The sequence below is a fragment of the Notothenia rossii genome, assembly GCF_949606895.1.
Source record: "Notothenia rossii genome assembly, chromosome: 11".
NCBI lineage: Eukaryota > Metazoa > Chordata > Actinopteri > Perciformes > Nototheniidae > Notothenia > Notothenia rossii.
Genome location: NC_136910.1, coordinates 12572090 through 12594390, shown reverse-complemented (window position 1 = coordinate 12594390; position 22301 = coordinate 12572090). Strand labels below are relative to the sequence as shown.

The window sequence follows — 22301 nt, the reverse complement described above, 5'->3', positions numbered from 1 at the left end:
CTGACAGCGATCAGTATAGCTTTCAGACGCTTGTCTGGCTGAGTCTGCCATGAAGCGAAGGCCCTCCCAGGTCCCCTCGCTGTCCTCGGGGCTTGTGTGATTGAGTGACTGGAGTGAGTGGGGGCCAAAGATAATAAGGGGGGGAATATAAAGACATGGGGCGATGATATGATAACACCCCCTTCCTCCTCCTTTCTCTGCTCCCTCTTTTTTACTCCCCTTTCCACCTCCCCTTCACTTTTCCTTCTGTTCTTCTTTCTGTCCTACCCCCGTTTGCTTGCACCGAGCCTGTCCCACGCAGTAGTGTAAACCAGAAGTGACATGTGACACCCACTCCCCAGTGATGTGCTGACAAGCGGGTGCTAGAATAGGTGACAATGTTTTTTCTTGCCAGACTGGCTTAAGTATGGTGAAGGGATTCATGAAGTATTTATGAAATATATTATGAATCATTGGGTCTGTGTTTTCCCTCTGTATTTCAGGCTGTGGCATTTGCCTTTTTAATAAGTAAGCCTCAAATAAGGCGAGAGTGAGGAAAGGAACTCTTTACATTGCATCTTTACCAACGAGAAGCTCTATGTTTACAAATGTTTTAACCCCTGCTTACACACACACACACACACACACACACACACACACACACACACACACACACACACACACACACACACACACACACACACACACACACACACACACGCGCGCGCAGACACACACACACACACACACACACACACACACACACACACACGCGCAGACACACAATTAAAATGAGTTTCTTCCTCTCATCCTAAGTGTTTCTAATGAGGGAGCGTGTCAGAAAGAAAGGGGAAGTGTTTTTGCTCTCAGCGACCAACAATTTTGCCTTTTCTCTGCTGTTTTTGAAGCCTGCAGTGGAATCTGGCTGTGGCCTTGATCAGAATTTCATTGTGGAAGATGAATTAGGTTTTCTTTTTCAATTATCCCAGAGGTTGGCCACCATTAGAGCATCAGCGTGCTCCTGCAGTGAGACTAAACTCTTTAGTTTTGTTCCCATTATTCCCATAGATCACTTGTTTGTATCGTCAAACTTTTTGTACATTTTCTCTTTGCACATTTTTACTTCAGAATAATCACATATCATATTCTTTGCTTTTGGCGCTTGAATGTATGAAATGGCCAATATTTCCCAGTAGGAAAACATATTTGTGCAATAAAAAAAAAAAACTATAATATTTTAAAAAAAATGGCTCAGTAAATTGCAGATGATTGAATTATTCAACATCTCTATTTATTCGTTTACATGTTCTTTTTCTTTTGACTATCGTTTTTTATAATCTGTTTTAAGAGTCATCATCTCTGTAGCCTTCAGGAGGCTTGTTCTCCAAATGTTTTGAACTACTGTTGTGAATTCCAGTACTAAAGCTGCAGACTCCCAGGAAACTGGTAAGTGTATTGGGAAGTTCAGGAGGGCACATGTTGGAAGGGCTTTGGAAGGGGGCCTTACTGGCCTCATCAGCATTTGAATGCGTTCTGGCTACTGAAATAACAAAGTATACATAAATATATAGAGATAATGATCTGGCTAAGTCCCTATATGTGCTGCTGTATTCTTATGTTAATGAGTACGCTATTCAGCACCAACAATGGTCACATTACAAGAAAAGGCAAAGCACTGAAGGAGATAGTCTTCTGTGCGTGTCCACTGACGGACGTGCAAACGCACATGCTCAGCAGGCCCGACTCCTCTCCCTTTGTGTCTAGGTTTTTTCTTTTTTTATTACATTTTTCAATTTTAGATAACACTCCAAGAATAGACATCAAACAGAAATGAATCATAAATCGAGGTCAGGAGTGAACCTCTTTCCAAAGCAGAGAAAGGGTTAAAAGTGGAGGTATTTCTTTCTTTAAAAAAGATGGGAGGACTGATAGGAGAGGAGCTCTTCTCAGCAGAGGGTTCAGTGAACCATATGTAGGTAGCCACAGGCTAATGGGCCGGTTGGTCCCTGGCTTGCCAGGTATCCTGCATTGCACATCTCCTAACACCCCCCCTCCTCCTCCACACACACTTTCTCTCTCCTCGTCATCCTCCAACACCCACCTCTACCACCCCTCCCACCTCCACTCTGTGAAAATCCCTCCTCCACTTTCCTCTAATCTCACCTTTTTCTCTGGTGCTGACCCGGGGAGGCCCACTTTATTCCCCACTGCACGCCAGAAGCCAGCGTTGTGATCGGAGCCCGGGCCCCTGTGCTGGTTCCCCCTCTCCTCTCCTCTCTCCTTGCCCTGGCTGCCCGCCTCCCCGACGGCTCTGCTCTATTGATTTACTCCTCCAACCACTGCTGTCTGTCTCTGTTTTGCACCACCAGCACCTAGGTCCCTCATCTCTATAACCCTCTCTCTTTTCCCTTTTTCTTTCTTTCCCTCTCTTGTTCTCTTCTTTCTTTCTTTCTTTCTTTTCATACTTTGTTTCGGTCCCCTCCTACACAACCGTGGGCTAAGGGAGGAAAACCTGACATAACACGATGGAGGGAAGGAGAGATGGAAGGATGGGGGTGTGGGAGGGGAAACGGGGCCTTTGATTTTTCATTAGAAGCGCCTCCATATTTTAATATTGGGTTTAATCGGGCCCTCATGCCTTAAAGAAATAACCATTGAGAGATGATCCCTCGGCCTTCAAAAAGTATATGGCGCTTCTTCAATCAAAGCCCTCCTTGAATTGGCTCTTTTGTTTGGAGTTCACTTGCAATCCTTCCCCCCCCTTCCTCTTCTCTTTCCTCCTCTCGGCCTCTCGCTTTGTGGGTACAGTCGTTAGGCTTATTGACTGATCTCTGCTGTACTTAGCAATAGAAATGACTTTGACAGGGAAATACACCACCGGTATCACAGAGGTACAAGCATGAAAGCGCCCTATCAGTAAAGTGTACTCTTTCACCAGCGAGGTGTTTCCCCCAGAGATAAAATCCTGTTTACTTGCGTAATACAACAACTATTGATAGATTCAGTGATACAATTTAAAAATAGGAATTAAAACATTTTTATGGGAATTCAAATAAAGAGGTTAAAGAGGTTTTCAAATAAAGAGGTTAAAGAGGTTTTCAAATAAAGGGGTTTTCTCACAGTCGCTCTGACCATCATGTTTTTATTTCATGACAAAACGGTTTCTTTTCCACCCTAAAAAAAAAGAGTCTCCTACCTCATATCTGTTTGGATATGTCGCAGGCTTATTTATTACCTTGCCGAGGTTGATCATTCACCTTTTTTATTTATGTTTTCAGCAACGGCTTCTACAGTATGAGACTCCTTCAGGTTTTTCATGGAGGCGGAACACAATGGCGTGTGCGTAGAAGCCACCAAAGCACCAACCTGTGAGCTAATGAGAGACCCCCTGCTGTTATCTGAGGCTCCGGCTCCTCTACCACTGCTGCACTTCTATTAGGGGAGAGAACACACACACACACACACGGGGCCACCGTTCACATATGTTGTGCGCGTACGCTCTCTAAAGACGCTTTCCCTGGGATGCAAAGGCTCGTGGAAGCCTCCGTCGTTCACACAGTCGCCCTCGCGCACGCGTGTGAACTCACACAAACAGGCACTACAGTCAGAAGTGGGGGATTGGGTGGCACCAAAGACCACAATAAAAACAAAGGCACGAATGACACCCTCCTGTGACAATCCCAATTGTAGCGACTTGCCTTTGTCTGATAATATATCAAATGCATTTAGAAAGACCACTTACTTAATTGAACAACCTCTCCCAATTTGTTTGTGTTAAAGGAGAGTAGAAGACACCAGACAACAATTTGTGTGTGTGTGTTTTCCTTTGTGCCGCGCGCGTGTGTTAAACCCCTGCCAAGCTGAGATGCATTATTTAAGATGCTGTTGTGATACTTGTGCCTGCTTAAAGGTCTCCGCTTCCTTTTAACACCACGCCACATCGGTCCACCTCTGCCCCCATTTGTGGGGGGGGGAACCAGAGTGGGGCCTGCTGGTGCTGGTCCACACATCACCTGGGAAAATATCACAGCACAGCAGGGGGGGGGGGAAAGAAAGTGATATAGATAACCTTTGAGTTTAACACACATTCTTGTTAACATAAAGAATATTGTCATTTTATTCCTGACTTTAGACTTTTTATTGGGAAGTTTTTGCAAGATATTCCAGACAAATAATGAATATTTGTGTATTCCTGTCCATTTGAGGCCACATATAGTTATTATTTAAATAATGGTTTTGATTTGTTTTCACTTTCTTACAGCAGTTTTAACTGTTAGGGCTTCAGACAAGCGCATGGAGCTGGACCAAATAGTTATTGGGTCTAAATTTGGAAATGCCCTGCCGCTCTCCTTGTGCTGAAAAAGCCTGTAATGGAACGTCGGATTGTACATTGAATATGCTTAATTACTCTTCATGCTATGCCACCAGCCGTGTGTGCAGGGCGAAAAAAGGAAAAGCTCGGGAAAGTGGAGGGGAAAAGCGTCTGCAGAGGAACTTCAGGGCCCCTCATTACACTCTGCCCCTGGGTATTTTTACGCCTTTTATTTCCCGTCTAATGAACTGTTTACATTTTGTAGCTTTCCAGGCGCCACAATTATTTGCGCTTGTCCTTGTGTCATTCGTTGCACCGGGCGAAAAACAACGAGGAGAGTTGGAGGGCATTGAAATGCGTGTATGAGTCTCGGTTTATTTGATTTTAATTATAGCTATTTTATTTGTAGAACTTTCCTTTTACATTACGAAGATTGTTGACCGCTTGAAATTAGGAATGGTCATTGTTTTACAATCTTCAACACATTTTCTGTAAACAGATGTTCTTTAAGATTTCCTTTGTTCTTTCTTTAAAATAACAAAATCATCATCTTTATCTAGACGATATATACCCATGCATGCCCACATACTAGAAAGGAATTGGACACAAAGGAAATATCCATATATTTGCTATAATTAAATAAATACCATTTGCTGCTCAGAGCACTATGCCAAACTGATTAGCATATCTGATATAAATTGTTATGCATGCATATGTAATTACGTTTTGATGGGTAAAGAAGAGTCTTTTTTTTGTCGTCTGCTATGCGTGTCAACAGAGGTAAAACGTGTGTTTTTGACAGGACACCAGCACCTCCATCGCTGCATTTGACGGGATGTGGAGACTTTTAAAGGCAGGCCACTTTGCATAAAGTTAAGATGTACCTTTGTACTGTTCTTGTGTGCTTCCGGGAATAGAAGCAAATTCTCACCCAAGATTAAAAAAAGTGACAAAAGACAGACCTTTCAAAAGGATTAAAAAAAGCTCTTTTTTTCTTTTCTGAGCAATAAGGTATCTTCTGAAAGCGCTCGTTCTTTTTTAGATTACAAAGGCTGATTAGTCCGTCTTAAGATATGAAGCTCCTTCTTTACATACTGTAACTGAAATGAGAGAGCTTCAGTGCATTTTCTTTATAGAATCGACGGTTTGCTGTACTATGGAACTGATCTGATATCTGCTTTCCTGACCTCAAGAGTGATCCTGTTGTCACTTTTTTTCTCAACACCCTAACTTATAATCAAAATCTGTTCCTGTATTAGGCAGTCAATATCGCACAGCTGTTTATGTTTGTACATGAAATGGGAAGGCAGTAATCACTCAGGAATCTGTTGTTTTCCTGAGGGGGAATCCAACAACTGGAGTGTATACAGTAGGTACAGGGGAAGTAGCGGCACACTTTCATTTCACTGACATTTCCGTTCTTTATACTTTCCTTTGTTATCTGCACTGTTCTCATTGCAGAGACGCTTCATACATTCATCTGTAACAGACAGCTATTTAGAAATACCCCAAAATCCCTGCATATGGTTTGAAGGCGACGTAAGCCTTAACATTCAAATCAATGCTTCTCCCAGGCTTCCTCGTCTCAATTACTGCTGAAGTCGTCTTTCCCCCTAAGTTGCACTGCAGCGCTTTAAGATGAAACTTGACTTAAATGGAATATGTGGGTGTTTTTCCTGGCAACAAATATGAGTTTGTGCCTCGTGTACAAGTGAACAAGCTGTCTTTAAATTGATGCTTATTGTCTTTCTGGTTTTTTCTCAATTCTGATATTTCTTTTATTGTCCTGACAGAAGCACAGAGACCCAGTTTAACCTCTGCACAGAAGATGGGCTTAAAAAGTACTGTCATAAGTTTTGAATTGGAAATAAAAAAAAGTGAAATGCATTTTTAGATTCATTTATTTTACAGGGACAAATCCTTCCACTTCAATTACCTTAACATATACACATACAATTTAAATATGATTGCAACAATTATTTCTTATTATAAATGTTCCATATGATCACTCAGTTATTCTTGATTACAAAGGAGGCTGTTCAGAGGAAAGAACAAAGGCAGTGATTACTATATTATGTATGTTTGTGTCACAAATATTTTCCGTAGATCTTAATTTATCTATTTCAGATTTTTTGAATTTTTTGGTCTTTAATTACCATTAATTCATAAGTTATTCAATCTTATTTTTCTAGGTGTTTTTGAATTTTCTGTCACATTATAAAGTGTCGCAACAATTAACGCAAACTAAAGAGGTTGATAATGTAGCTAATCGTTGTTGGGCACAATCACAAAATAATTGCAGAAACATCTGAACAGCACATTCTGACATAGTGCTCCTGTGTAATACGTATTGGCGGGGGGTGGGGTGGGGGGGGGGGTTATGTGGTGTTTTTATTTGAGTCTGTGTTGCCGATCCTCTCTTTCCCCCCCACTGGGCGTGCTGTGGTTGGCTCAGGTCCCTGTGGCTGAGGATTGTTTGGGTGCACTCTTTATCTAATGGGTTTCGTGGTCTGGCCCTCCGTCTAGTCAGTAATTACTCCAGAGAACTGTGGCCCTCACCATCACGATAATAACGGCCAAATCACATCAGCCATGACTTTCCACTCACTGCTCCAGATTATGAGGAGAGACACACACAAAAACTCGCTCGGTTGTGATTGGTTTTAAAGTTATTTCAATCAAGGAGCTTGATATCGTCACTCGTGAGGTTAGAATTGGCCTTTTTGAAGTTTTGAGTTGTGCTTCTCTTACAGGAGGCAGCATCAAAGAACTTCATGCAATAGCTTCTTCAAACTTTTACTGATAATAGAAAGATTCCAGGGAAGGATATACTGTATTTTAGGGGGGGAAAGCAGGTCCCCACCAGGTAATTGGTGTTCCTTCACCGATTCTCTCTCTTTGTTTTATTTATTTACAGTCGAGAATTAAGTGAATGTAGAAAATAGAAAGAATTCGTGTTGAGAAAAAGTGATATTTTTATTCCTATGCTAGTGTTTGTCTTTGATTTTGCCCACCTCCTGCAGCCCACCTAGAAACCCTGTCAAGGCAGGGAGAGAAAGCGAAGGAGGCTTAGTAAACACTTTCTCTGTCTGCTGCTGGTGTGTATTTAGTTTAGAGGGCATGCCAAGAGGCTGTTTTTCCACGGGTCGGGTGTCTGTAAACAAGCGGTACAACGGCAGCCCACTCTTCCACAATCGGAGGTGGCACACTCTGAAGTGTGTATGAAATGTGTGTGTTTGTCTTTTTGGGTTTCTTTTTTTTTGTTTTGGACATGGCATTCCCTCTTATTCTCACCCATCTGGAGACGGGGGGGAAAGAGAGAGCGGGGTTTTTGTGTGTTGGAGAGAGGCTACCCCAAAATCCGAGGGGCCGCCAATGGGTGATGAATTATTCCCTGTCTGAGTCTCAGCATTGGTGTTATCACAGAGGCTGCCACTGCACTGGGATGACAGCGGTGACAGCCCCCAGAAAAGATTTAGCGCTGACAAGTGATACTTCCTCATAATAGATCTCCCCGGCCCTTCTCCCCTGTCCCCCCTGTTCCACAATCTCCCCGTGTGCACACGAGATGAGGTTTTTATTTTTTATCCCTCAACTTATATTTGTTTAAGTGGGCAAGGTGGGGGGGCTCTTTGCCATCACTTCTGTGCCACAAGTGCACTAGGTACAGTAGTTCACCTTGGAAGGAGGCACACACCCAGACGTGTTTGTTTTCAGTACATGTGTTGTAAGTGTACACACACACACCACACACACACACACACACACACACACACACACACACACACACACACACACACACACACACACACACACACACACACACACAACCTACATGTGTATGACTGTTTGTCACCGAGTTCCATTAGGGGGCTCTCGTGCTTAAGGAATGCCTGTTGTGTCTCTGCTTCGACGAAAGTACTAAGCCATATTTCCCCACTTGTTTTCTCTTTTTCCTTCTCCCCCGTTTCTCCCCTCTCTTCTTCCTTTTTTGTCCTTCCTCCTCATCCTCCTCCCCCTGCAGAAAAGGTCACGTATCGCCTACAGTGATGAGGTGCGCAACGATCTCCTGGGGGATGACGCCGGCTCCTCGGAGAACCAGGTGAGGTGCTAATCAGGGGCCCAGACGACACCAGTGTGGGTGGCTGACTGGCCCCAAGGGTGAGGAGGTGGGGCCCCTCATAGAGGCCATCGAGAGCTCAAAACCACAGCATTGTCACCAAGTCATGCGGAAGGAACACTGTTTAATGCAAAGCTGGGCTGCCAGTGAGTCGGCTCAGGGCCTGGGACCAGGGTCTGCTCAAAGCCAGATTGTGACACACACACACACACACACACACACACACACACACACACACACACACACACACACACACACACACACACACACACACACACACACACACACACACACACACACACACACACACACACACACACACACACACACACACACACACACACACACACACACACACACACACACACACACACACACACACACACACACACACACACACACACACACACACACACACACAGCAAAACACAAACACACAATCCAACACAAATTTAAATCTAAAAAACCCGGACTCCCCACTCCAACCGTCCCACAGCTGTTCTCCAGCCGGGTGTGGACTTAAGAAAATAAAAGAACCTCCATCGAGGTCCGCACACACACAGAGACACTCACATGCACACCCAGAATTTCTAAATCTTGATCTCCGGTCTTTCTTTAAACTCCCGCACAATTCAGATACTCAAATGTATTAAGAATACAGGTTCTCATATTTTTGACAATTTATATTTTTAAAGAAATCACAGAATTATTTTGGTGTGGTACTCCTTACTAATTATCCTTTAGCCCCTAAGTCATTTTTTATTATTCTTATTTAATATCAGCAAATATCTGTTAGCCGGGTTTGATCTATTATCAATCACCGTGTTCACAATTGGTTTATTGTTCTCTAAAAGCCGCTGACTGACATTTTGTTTGGATATCAGTTCAGCCTGTTGAATTGGAGGGATATAAACAACAGATAAAGACCAATTTCCATTCATTGTCAGCAAAGTCTACAAAAGATTCATTCACAGCTCTCGTGAAAATTGCAATGGAGAAGACAAACAATCATCATGAATTGTGATCTTAATTTCCCAAAATATGCCACGTGTTCTCTGAAACTTAAGTTGTTTTGTTATTTTAAAAATAAATAAATGTAGAACGGCATCAAAACTATGATACATGACTGGATTCAGCACTCAGCGTTTTAACAATTAAGACTTACCTATTGCTCACCTGCACAGCTGCCACTCGTACACAGCCACTCTTAACTATGACCAAACGTCTTTTAAGTAATTATATATTACTTTTACAATCGGCTGTCAACTTGCAGGGGTTACTGTGTCTCAAGGCACACACAATCACACACACAATCACACATTCACATGCAAATAAATACTTTGCATTTACGTGCAAATCAAGAAAGAAAAAGGACAGAGATGAATACCTAAATGCATATTTGCACATTGAGTCCCCCAGTGCTCTATAGTGAGTATATTTAGAAGACCCATAGCTAAGCAAAGCTAAAAAAAAAAAGTAGTCTGTTTTGATTTTTTTTTGAACATTTCCAATTCAACATTCAACATTACCATTTCAATGATGACCCATGAACCGCACATCTTAGAAACATATGTATCAAGAACCAAGATGCGTAATTGAAATGCATATTCCTGGCAAATTAGCGAGACACAAAAGTGACTCTGACATTTTGTGCAGAAGTTGGAAGGAGACTCGCTGTCAGAAATGTCACGTCTCAGACACTGAGGAGTTCTATCAGAATCCTGTCAAGGATTTCAAATCTTATTTTCCTTTCATTCAAAATGTATCCAAACATGTAATAAAGTAATATTTATAAGTCTATACTGTACATATAAAAATAACATTATCAAATTATGATTAGATACGAGTAATATTATGGAATCTCATAACATTTATATTTAAAATGTAGGAAATTGCTGTTTATTGTTGTATTTATAGTTTTAGAAATTATTTTGTTATTATTATTAATTGACACCAACTGTCTGTAATTTATTTGATATTGTTATACGTCAAACGACTGTATTGCAAAATGAAAAACAATAAAACAAAAATAATTTAAGCCAGGTTTACACACATGTCGAAAAAATTGCAGAATGGGACATTTAAATCAATGCCTAACAACATCATGTCCGTTATAAAATTATAAAATGTTAAATACAATTTAAAATATTGAAAGATATCACATTACAATAAAATATTTATATTTGGCCATTTAGGCCATACATGATGTCCATTAAAACAGATCAACTATTTAGCAGGGTATTGTTTCCCTTTGTTTCATCATTTTATTCTTTTATATTTTCCTGATTTAATTTTTTTCCAAATATGACCAGGACTCAAAACCTTTATATGTTGGAAAAATACTACATACATTTTTGAATGTTCAAAAAAGCTGGCACTGTATAATTTGCAATAATAATTCCTTACGTGAGAAATTGCGATAATACATGCTATACCTAAAGCACACACACCTGCACACTCCAAGCCTTAGACAAAGTTCATGGTGGGGGCAAAAGCACAGTAAATAGAAGATATACATTTTCCCTTTTCTCCTCACAGGTGCCGTATTTACCTCATTTTTTCTTTTTAAACTTGTGCAGATAATACTTGTCTTGGTCCTGCTGCGAGTGGAGTACTCGGAACTTCAGACTTTTTTATCTAACGAGACGGCGGTGATAGGAGAGAGGAAAAGATGGTGGGGGCCGGGGCAAGTCGGTCAATTTAATTCCTGACGATCTGAAAGAGGTCAGGATCATTTCATATAGCCCTGGCTGAGCAGATCATTACCAGTCACAAATCTGTTGGTAACATGGCAAGGATTTATAGCTAAGTAAATAGGGAACCGTCATAAGTTCTGAAAATGGCGTATTGGCCTTGCGATAATGGCTAAAGGACGATTTAATAGAGTTCGGCATTTATTCGTTATCTGTATGCGGACAGAGACTGAATTGGCACTATCACTCGTTTTTTTAATAATGTGGTAGGCTACCATTGCACATTTTTTCTTTCTGTTTCCCTCTGCATGCAACACACGCACATACGTTGGTGCGCGCACACACACACAAACACACACACACACACACACACACACACACACACACACAGAGACACCACACACAAAGCAGCAGAAGCACACACACTTTTCACACACGAACACTATACGGAATAGTTTCGATTTCAGTCACAGCAGAAGGCTTGGCCACAAGAGATTGCGCTGGTTTGAGCCGGCATGGACCAGATTTTACAGGCTACAAAGGAAGCAGATTACCACTTGTATCGAATTCCGTATTGGATAAAAAAAATCTTTTGTTTGAAAAAAAAATTGCTGATTATCATAACAGAAAAATTGCAGCAGTGCAATTTTGAATACTGGCTGGCATCACAAAAACACAGGCAAAGGCGCTCATGCAGGAGTAATTATAACATTTACAATATTCTGTATTTACTGCTCTATATCTCTTGAGCAGCGCGAGCGTCGTTGGCTGTATTAAAGAATGGATGCCAGAGAAAAATAAAGCTAAGCAGGAAGAAACACGGCTCAACGTGCCACTCGTATAGTTTTAACAAATCCTCCACGAGCACTTGCAATCAGTCAGGCAGCACAAATGAGCTCGAACAAGTTTTGTTTGGTACCCATTGACTGATGGCTGAGCCGGGGTGAGGGATCGCAGGATCTGCTGGGTTTTTTCATGCCCCAAATAAGCACATCCACAGTGTAGTTTTAAACTTTGGCCTCTTCAATAATGCATTCTTCGTGGGGAGTTGTTGCTCGAGTTAGAAAAAAGACAGCTTCAACTCTTTAGTGTGTCTTGAATACGGCCGACTTTTTCAAGGCAAAGAGCTCCTTAGAATAACATGCAATTATACTTGTTTACCTCCAAGATAACACACGCCAACTATATTTTTATGTTTGCGATATTGAGGTGAAGCGTTGGATTTTTTTTGATTGGTGTATAAATCCAAAATGATTGCAGAAGTCTTTTTGAGATGCTTCTAAAATAACAGGGAGTGCTGAGAAAAATAGTAATATGTGAAGCACTTGTGTTTTATATAGTATATATTTATCCTGCATTTATTATCATACAGCACATTTCTTCGAGTGTTTAACTAGTGGTGGAATATTAATAGAGCAGACAAATATAGTATGCAGTATAATATTATTTTGCTGTTTAAAATTACAGTTTAAAAGGTAAACATTTGAAATATAAGTTATATTCTAATTGTATTCTGGCACAAACCAGTAGAGAGAGACTAATTTTTAGTTTTATATTACTCAGACACAATATGCATTTTGTTCCCTTTCTTTTCACAGAATTTGCAATTAAAGTTTGTATTTCAAGATCTCAAAAGTGTCAGCCTTATATAACATAACATTATTACAGTTTGCACAATTCTAAATAAACAACACAAGTAACAGTGGCCTGAGACTGCATTCAAATCTGATCATCTTTTAATGTTGGCCAAGAACCGTGGATTAAAAAAAGAAAAACACCTTAAAGGCTTGCAAATCTAGGAATATGTCCTTCCCTTTTTTCTACCAACCGCGTTGCACTCCCACGATAAGCCCCAGCCTTCTCTTTTCTCCTCTTTCCTTCTCTATAGCCCTCACTTAACAACAGGCCAGGGAAGCAACCTTCTTTTAATTGTGATTAGACATAATTAATGGCAAATGGGATTATTTCCCTCCCTCAAATGTCTGATTCATTTTTAGAGATGCAAGGTTTTTCCAGGGCAGGGAATAGAATAGCATTTTTTTTTATTTACTTCACTTTAAATTTGCTATTCTCTTTCATCAAAAATGTATAGCTATGCTAAGATTCATTTTTCATGATCTGTGGCTGTCCCAATAACACGCTGCACTGGATGTATACAGGGGTATCCTCACATGGTTTATACATAATCTAAATGCACCTTCGTGAAGCTACATGTAATATTGACAGCATATCAGCATTGATAAACAGTGGAACAAACGGAGTGGCTCAGCATTTCTCCAACTCTCTTCCAAAGGGCACATATTTCCTTTTTATCCTTTCCAGAGAATTCAGCAAAATGACAGATGCAGTTTAAAATGTTGAGGAAAAATATTTTGCAACTGTGCAGTCTATATTTTATTTTTGTTCTCTTGCTATATTGACTTGTGTGAAGTGACTTCCTTGATAATGTTAGTTGATATTGCAAGTGGAGCGATCCATTCCCTCTCTTTGTTTAATGTGACAGCGCCAGGACTTGATCTTTGTTTGTTCAGAAAAGTCAGCCCGAGCGGCGTGTTTAGCTGCGTTTAATGTGTTTGTCTAGTGATTTCCAAATGCTAAACATGCAAACCGATAAATCGTCAAGGTTAATTCTGTACTCAGCCACATGACTGATTTTCCTCCTGCCATGTTTATCTCTCCTTCACTCTCTCCATCTTTCTCTTTTCTTCCTTCTGCTCTCATGATGCAGTTGATAAAGTTGCGTGAAGAGGTAAGTGCTTCCTTAAATTCTGCTTTCCCAATGAAATTTCTATTTGCCCTGCTCTCCTGAAGAAACTTCAAATCAACCCATTTGGACATATTTTTTTAGCATGTCTGATTGAACGGCTTACAAGCCAAGCCAAAGATAGTGAATTCACCTAAGGTCAGTTTCTCCAGTTACCTTAAATATCATAAAGATATTATTTCTGATACTGAAACAGCAAAATTAAGCAAAACTTCAAAAGCTTTGGTGATTTGGCCCAACACTGATCAATTTCTTTGTTTCACCAGGGATTTGCTGCTTGCAATATACTACCCCCTAATTTTCTTGAATGAGGCTATGTAGTTGCTCACTCAATTTTGTAATGAATTGGATTGAGTGCAATTCCCACCGATGTGTTTGAAGCTGTACAATCATGACTGTAAGGTAGTCTTATCATTCACTTCTCCATTAATATCACCCCCATTTTCATAGATTAGTGAACTCAGTGCATGACATTTGATGTATTTCATTGTTCATGTTCTAAATCGTGCAATGTAAGGGTTGTTGTCTCCAAAGCAAGCAAAGCAATGAAACCAAGTGTCAATCAAGTGTTGTTATTAGTGCGCAGCAAAAATGTACATCAGTGCAGACAAACAAAAATGTCAAGAAAACACTTCAACACTTCAGGTACTGTACAATGATAGTTTGTAAATAATGGTAAATTACGAACATGCAACATCTGAAATATCATTTTGGTTGAGCAGATCTACCTACAACAATCCACAGCAAACAGAAGCAAGAGTTATCCTATTGCTTAGCCGATTAGCTTACCACATGCTAATTAAATCAAAGGCTATGATGAACTAAACTAAATTTTTCCAGATAACAATAACTTTTCATTGAAGTTTCCTGTGACAGATTCATTTAACAACATTTGGCATTTTTCTCTCTTGTAGGTTGTAAACAAAACACTTTGATTTGAAATCAAATGGTTATTCCTTAAACTTGTATGTTGTTCTATTTGTATAAGCTGTAAGTATAATATAAAGGCATGATTTGAGCGGCCAAGGCAATCTGTACATGGAATGTTGATTGAGTAGTCAAAACTGTGTGTTTATGAATTAAGATGGTATTAATGCAACCATTTTGTTTTGTTTTACTTAATCACTTGTTCTCGGACTGTCCTAAAGTATTAGTAATATTCTCTCAAACGTTATACTGGTTATTCTGGTAGTGCAATATACATGTGAATTCTAATAACATTATGTTGCTTAACAAATATCAAGCATGTTATTCACAATCATCTAATCATCTAATTTTTATTGATACTAACAAAGATGTATTTCCCTCTAATTGAGGCAGATTCAGTTGGTCCTGTACATTTTGTTGCTTGTCCTTTGAAGTGTGGCTGAACTTGTATTTGCAGGTGTACCTACAGTATGTTGTTAATCGTGCCTTTGACTGAGATGTGTTCAAAAGGGTCTCTTCTGAAACAGAGTAATTCAATTCCTATCAAAGGCTCACCATTCACACCTATTCATAATTTAGAGCTCCAAGCTGGCCCAGATGCCATGTTATCACCCCTCTTTATTTGATTCAGCTCTACTGTTGTTTCCCCTTTTTCTTCCCACCTTTATTTCTGTGCATTTCCTGCTAGCCTGAGGGTCAGAAGACATCTTGAGTCACCTCACCTGTCTCCCCCCTTTTGGAAGCCCCCGATCTGTGTAACCGGGCTTGATTCTGCGCCCTCTTCGCCATTGCTCTTCTCCCATTGCAGTCTTTTACCCTCCTGCTCTTCCTGCATATGAATCAAAGGCTGGCACAGCTTATACACACTTAAGCCTTGCTTTTAAAAAACTATACTTTTTTTTTCTTCAGCTGAAAAACATGTTTAAATATTTAGCACCCATATTCACAGCTGTTTGACACTTGTAATTCCTCGTCTTACAAGTCCCAAACAAACGGCACAGAAGATCACAGTCAGTCTGAATCACAGCTGTCATCATTATTCACTTTGACTCTCCCCCACCCTTATTGAAATAATAAGGAAATCATCTGAACTTTGGAAAATGGTGATAGTAACCGCCCGTGTTTGATATTGAAAAAAGGCAGGAGAGCGAAAGAAGAGGGGAGAGATTTCGTTTGAGCTACAGCTGCATTGTTCTGGGGCTCCCTGTTAATAACTTACAACTGAAGAGTGTTTCTTGACGCAAAACAGCACAACAAAAAAACACAATTTTCATGGCTCCTAAGAAGATCTTTGTTCAAAATGTAGGTGTCAGATGAAAAGGCATACATGCATAGGGAGAAATGATGGTGGAGGTGGTGCACTCAGAGATGCATAACATTTATCATATGTTGTATTTAAATATTTTTGCTAGAAGGCTCCATGAGACAATCAGATATCATTATGATGACATGCATAGTGTTTTGAATTGTGAGCCAGTATTGGAGCTTGAATAGATGTTATTGTACAGTATGTGTGCCTTATTCTGAAGATCCCATGATGCTTATATCAGAACCACGGGGGTCAAGCCTTGATATTTCTTTGTAGCACAGTAGGAGCTGGCAGCCACTTTGCTTTTCCTTGGACACAAATGCTGACAAGGATATCTTGGACTTGCTATCTGCAGAATAAAACCATAGCCTAGCACTTGGATTCACATTTTTGTGATATTTGTTAAAAATTGCTTATCTGGAGATTCAGAGTCACCTCATTTTAGACAAAGTATGTACACATAATCTCTCTATCAGCCTCAACACAGACAATGTAGTGTAGGATGTTTTTATTGCAGATGTTCCTTTTCATTATTTTCCATGGTATCATCCTGCGTCCATGTCTGGATTGTTTCATTATTAGGGCCATCACAGTGTGCCATTACTGGATTCTTAGTGGCTGAACTCTCACCCTTTCCTTCAGGTTCTGTCACCGTCAAACTCGGGGCGCATTATTCTAATGATCACACACACGTATACACCGCCACTGCCACAACTAAACCCCCCCCAGCACCCCCTACCCACCTCACACACCCACCCGCGCTCACCCTCCCCTCCCCCCGGCCCTAAAAGAAGACAGAACGCGCGAGAGAAGAGAGAGAGAGGGAGAAATTCAGGAGGAGAAAGCTTTGAAGTGGCTTTCCATCGCAGTGAGTCTGCCGGCCGTCTCCCCGAGACGTGTCACCTTCGCCGAGAGGGAATAGGAAAATCACGTTTCGAATGGTAATGATAACATACTAATCACTTGAGCTCTTTGAAGAACCCGGGGAGTGCGCTACTCTGTCAGTATCCCCGACTGCCTCATGCTCCCAGGCACACACAGGCACTGCAGCCATGGTCTAGGTGTATAAGCTTAAGCATTGCATGTCAATACGTCCCCTCTGATCCATAGGGGCTCATTATAGCCCAGGCTTGGTATCCATTTTCTCCCACGAGCACACTGCCACCATCACTGCTGGTGCCACTACCACTTCCACACCTCAAGTAACCCCTCCCTGAAACCCCCTGCCACACCTTACACCAAAAACACACCACACCTTGTCCCACTCACCGTCTCCCCATCGCTTTTTCTCCTAGCAGCGGCCCATTTTACCACACAACCACCCACCCGTTCTCCTATCCTCCCCCTGCCCTCCCTTTAACTATTGAGAAGTATCTCTGCAATTTTAAATGACATCTGTCAGCGGCGCGAAGAAAAAGGAAGCGAGGGAGAGAAAAGAGTTCAGAGGGAGTTTTCTCCTCCCTGCTCTTTTCCCATCCCTCTTATTGTCAAACTTTGAAAAGTGTGTCGTTGACTTTTTTTTTTTTTTTTCCTTCTTCTTCTTCCACGTTTTTTTTTATTTCCTCTGAGTGATTAGCTGGTACACATTTTGACAGCCTAACCAAAACTAGAGATTTCACTTCTCCCCCTGTCCCCTTCGCTCTTGTGATGGGTCTAAACCCTTGTCAGAGAGGCGGATGTCATTCGTCGGGTTGTTTTCAAGTGTCAAATATGTTACATCTGATCAGTTTCTTAACATAGCATATTAGAAAGGGCCATCAAAACCAACAACATTGGAATAAACATTTATGCCTTCCATGTTTACGCTGTTTATGATCCTCTCTTCTGAATTCACTTTGGATTTAATGAAAGCCTGACTGCTACAGTGGACATTATTTATGTTGTTTGAAGCTATGTTTGTATGTTAGATACAGTAGGTGGTCAAAACTTTGCACTGAACAACCATAGATTCAAAATAGACTTCATTAAAATGTCTATAAGCCTCTGCCTAGTTTAACAGATTTAACGATGGTATTGTCTTATAAGGAAAGGTTTAGATATACAAACAACTTTAAGGTCGTTTTTTTAAAATTCACTAAATTGTTTGAATGAAAGTAGTAATAAAAAAAAACATAGTTAATTTTAATCAATCAGGCAAATAACAATTAAATCAATATCTAAAGATTTGCTTAGAGCAACCACGATGATTACATAGAATAATTGAATTTAATAAAACTACTTCAGTGTTTTATCCACGCATTATTTGAAACAAAGGCTGATCAAACAAATGCTCCCATGATTAACCCCCTTGTGATACAGTACATTAGAATATTTTTAATGAGATATGTAGTTTATTAAGTCTTGGGAATCGTATTATAAAGATTAAAGGTTGAAAACACAGAATCAAACTGAATGCAGACATCTGGGAAACACGTTAAAACAGTAGCCTTTTCAAAGAAAACCATATATGACTGTCAAAAAAATAATCACATGTTTGTGGAGAGGGAGGGGGAACCTCGATGGGTAAACTGTGGTAGAAGAATTACTTTTATTGCAAGAACTAAAGCATGATGTATAGTTGAGTATCCTCTTTTGTTCAATGAATTAAACAATGTAATGTTGAAACGATAAAGTAGATATTCCTAACTAGAAATGTTCTGCTTAATTCAATAATCATTTGGAAGACTCATTGACAAATTGACTAGCTGGTAATTTAAATAAGAGGCAGGCTTTCCTGATGGTGGCAGTTGGAAGAATAGGTTTGAAACCAAATATTAAAATAGATTTAACAACATTTAATATCAAACAATACACATCATCAGGTATAGATCAACATTTTCAAGTTCAAGTTCTATGCATGGTGGGGTATTTTAATATGTAAACATAATGGCAGATTCCTATGTTAAAGAGCCCATACTGTAAGATGGAACTCAAGGCCATCAGTCAACAGATCGCATATTCTTTTTCGCCTTGCTAGTCAGAAAAGATCAAATGTTGCTTTAGAAAATAAACCAGAAGCACTGGTTCTCTTAGTATCTAAGGCACTGCTATCAATTGATATGTTTACACACAGTATTACAGCCCTAGCTAACACCTTGATACTCACAAAGATCCACTTTGAAAAAAATGATCAAATTGCGTATTTAATTATTTATGAAACACATTTTTCTTGATATTCTCCCTTAGCTCCAAGCTTTCAATGGACAGCCTTGTCAATTGTTGATAGCTGTGAGTAAACCAAGTGGGGGTGAGGGGGGGGGGGGGGTGCATTTATTCATACATCATTAAATACTGTATTGGTCCATTAATGTCGATAAACAAGAAGAAAAAAATACATTTGATGGTTTTGTTTCGGATAATTATTACATTTCCTGCCGTTACAATGATGCCCATTTGATATACATTTCTGACATTGATGGATTGTTATTATTCAAGATCTTAAACTTGAAAGGTTGCATAACTCTCTACAGTTGCGAGAGTAATGTTGATTTTGTCTTATACTGTATGTCTGCTCCGGTGTAAAGCCATCACCTGAACAGGATGTTCCTTTGAACTGGCAAGCTTTAAATGACATTTTATTGTATCTTAATTCCCTCCACATCCCTCCCTTAACTTCCCTCTGTGTGCAGCAGAAGGCTACGCTGTGGAACAATACCAAGAGGCAACAAACCTCAAAGTACTTCTTGTTTTTATGTCCAAGATGAGGCGGCAGCAGCTCTTACATTGTCAGCCTCAACATGCATATGCTTGATATTCCATCAGCAAATAACACATTGTCATCCATGAAGGTTATTGCCAACCTGGCTGCATTATGTTGTTGCTGTGGATGTGGTCTGTCTGTTTAGTTGACAGTGTTGATGTGTTTCTTTGAAATGGGTCCCAGCCCTCTCAATCAAATTTTTTTTTTGCGTTTGTTTCTCTGGTTTATTTTTTTCTCCCCTCTATTTGTTGCAGCGAGCGCATCTGTTGGACAACACAGAGAAGCTGGAAAGGTCATCACGGAGACTGGAGGCCGGCTACCAGATAGCAGTAGAAACTGGTACGTCTTCTGTTTTGGATTGGGGTTGGGAGGGAGCGGGGTGGTGTTCAAGATAGTGGTGAGGATGAGTGAGCGACAGCAAATTGTCTTGCTCATATGCGAGGTGGGTGGATATGTGTGTTTGTGTGTGTTTGGGGGGTAGCAGGGAAAGGGGGGGGTCTAAAAAAAAAAAAAAAAAAACCTCTTTCCTTGACGCCTGATGACATTTTCGGGAGCACATCAAAGGCGAGCCAGGGAGGGAGAGAGAGGTGTACAGGCAACAGATCGAGCGCCGCTTCTCCTTGCTCTGCTCCAGAAGAAAATACGTGCATCACTACGGCGGTGTGTGTGTTGTGCATTGAGTGTTGGTTGGGTGGTGGTGTTTTTTTTTACAAAAACAAGAGGGGGGTCTGTGAAAATAAACAACGTCAGCGTTCCTCCTGAAGTTCTTAATTCAGGAGTGCACAAGGAAATAAAACACAATATCACTTTCTAAATAAACCATCCAAACAAAGAAACACACAGCTCCTTTTTTCCTCATTATCAAGGAGGGTTTTTTTTATCTTAAAATAGGAAAAAAGCTCATTGGGATCTTAAATAGATTTAACCAGTTAGCATTTTTCTTTTCTTCCTGTCTTCCTTCCTGACAGTCCCCACATTATCGAAGCAGAGTGTATTCCTCAGAGATGTATCAAAGCTCATTCTTGAAGTATCAACCAGCTTTCTTAGGCTTCCGTTGTAGTTTTGAAAAAGTTTGTCAATTTACACTATAATCGCGGGTTGGCTGGCGTGTGCGACATCGACAGATTTAATAATTCAAGTCAAGGAAGGTTCGCACACAGACCACCGGCTTTTGATGTTCCCTGTAACTTGCATTCACAGATTCATAAATACAATCTGCTTTCTCTGCTTAAAAATGTTGATTCAAATGCCTCAGATGATCCCGCCGCTATCCCACTTCCTCCACTGCGTCAAATTCTGCGACAGCCGACTGATTTTAAATTCCACCCAGTGGTGTTATCGCTATAATGGCTTCTTTTTTCATGTTTCCCTCATAGCGTGGTCGGTGTTTAAGAAGCCCACCGTGGCTTAACGGTGTTCAGTACCTCCTGGGCCCGGCCGTTTCTCCTGTAGTCGGCCACATGCCCTTTGACCCTGTGTCACCGGTGGTCCTCTCATCCACCGTGTGTGCAGCTAGCTAAGAACAATGCTCGTTTATCCTGCCTTGGTCCCACACACTTGGCTTGGTCCGCACCAGCTGGGGGTTGTGTTTGTGGTTTGGTGGGGGAAATTCGCCCCACGTCTTTAATCCATGACCCCTTCCTTTACTCCGCTGTCGATACCAACCCTCCGCTCAGATGCACAACCTGAAATGGCAATGTCTCCGGGTCAAACAGGGAATACATCTGCACAAAGAACATAGATACACAGTGAATATTCACTCCTCCACTAGATTAACTACTATATATGCCTAGCTCTCAAATTCAGGAAACACACTGGGCATAAACATCAGGTTAACGTATTTGTATCCGGCTTTTTAAGAGTGTACGACATCTGATACTATATTCAGTTTGGATCAAATCAAACTATCTGTGGTTCCACAGCGGCAAAAGCACAACACTTCCCTGACATCTTCATGAAATCCTGCACTATTTACATCATAGTACTGCCATAGCTTTTACTGTATTGAGACAAAAAGTACTGGGATTTATCTTTTTGCAAACCATGAACTGCTTATTGTTATAGTAAGAAAAGCCTGTACTTTGTGTAGTTCCTTCCCTTTCAAATCAACAAATAATACAATTATTAAATAAAAGTCCAAGAAGCACACCTGCTTTATTCATGCTCAAAATGGCTTTTGCAACTGTCAAAGAGTAAGCTTTGGGTTTAAAACACACAACATAGGCGTACAACACAAATAATTAGAGCGTTAAGTGTTTCTCCAATCAGACACTCTAGTCATATTGTAAATGATTTTCTTGCTACAAACCTCAACTCTCCTCAGACATCTAAGCTGTACTTTTTACGAAGAGCAGTTTAGCATCGTTATTTTACAGTAATTCAAAGTTGCATTCTTCATCCACAATGACACAGTAACCCTTAAGAACTGTAATTGACCAATGGGGGAAGTGGAACCAAAATACATTTTATTTCAAAGAGATATATCCTGAACAAAGAAATGGCGTAGAAACTCAGCTTT

The 22301-nt window shown here is 40.5% G+C and overlaps 1 protein-coding gene across 11 annotated transcripts in view; it reads left to right on the top strand.

Annotated features, from left to right (window-relative positions):
* vti1a (vesicle transport through interaction with t-SNAREs 1A) overlaps positions 1–22301 on the top strand; it is a 55336-nt gene that overhangs the window by 12383 nt on the left and 20652 nt on the right. For 6 of the 11 annotated variants that reach the window (XM_079660351.1, XM_079660359.1, XM_079660357.1 and 3 more), the window contains exons 4-6: positions 8316–8393; positions 13833–13853; positions 20038–20122. In XM_079660351.1, coding sequence (XP_079516477.1) covers positions 8316–8393; positions 13833–13853; positions 20038–20122 — 184 coding nt within the window. The remainder of the gene's footprint in view (positions 1–8315; positions 8394–13832; positions 13854–20037; positions 20123–22301) is intronic. The other 5 variants (XM_079660354.1, XM_079660353.1, XM_079660356.1 and 2 more) reach the window with 1 other exon arrangement.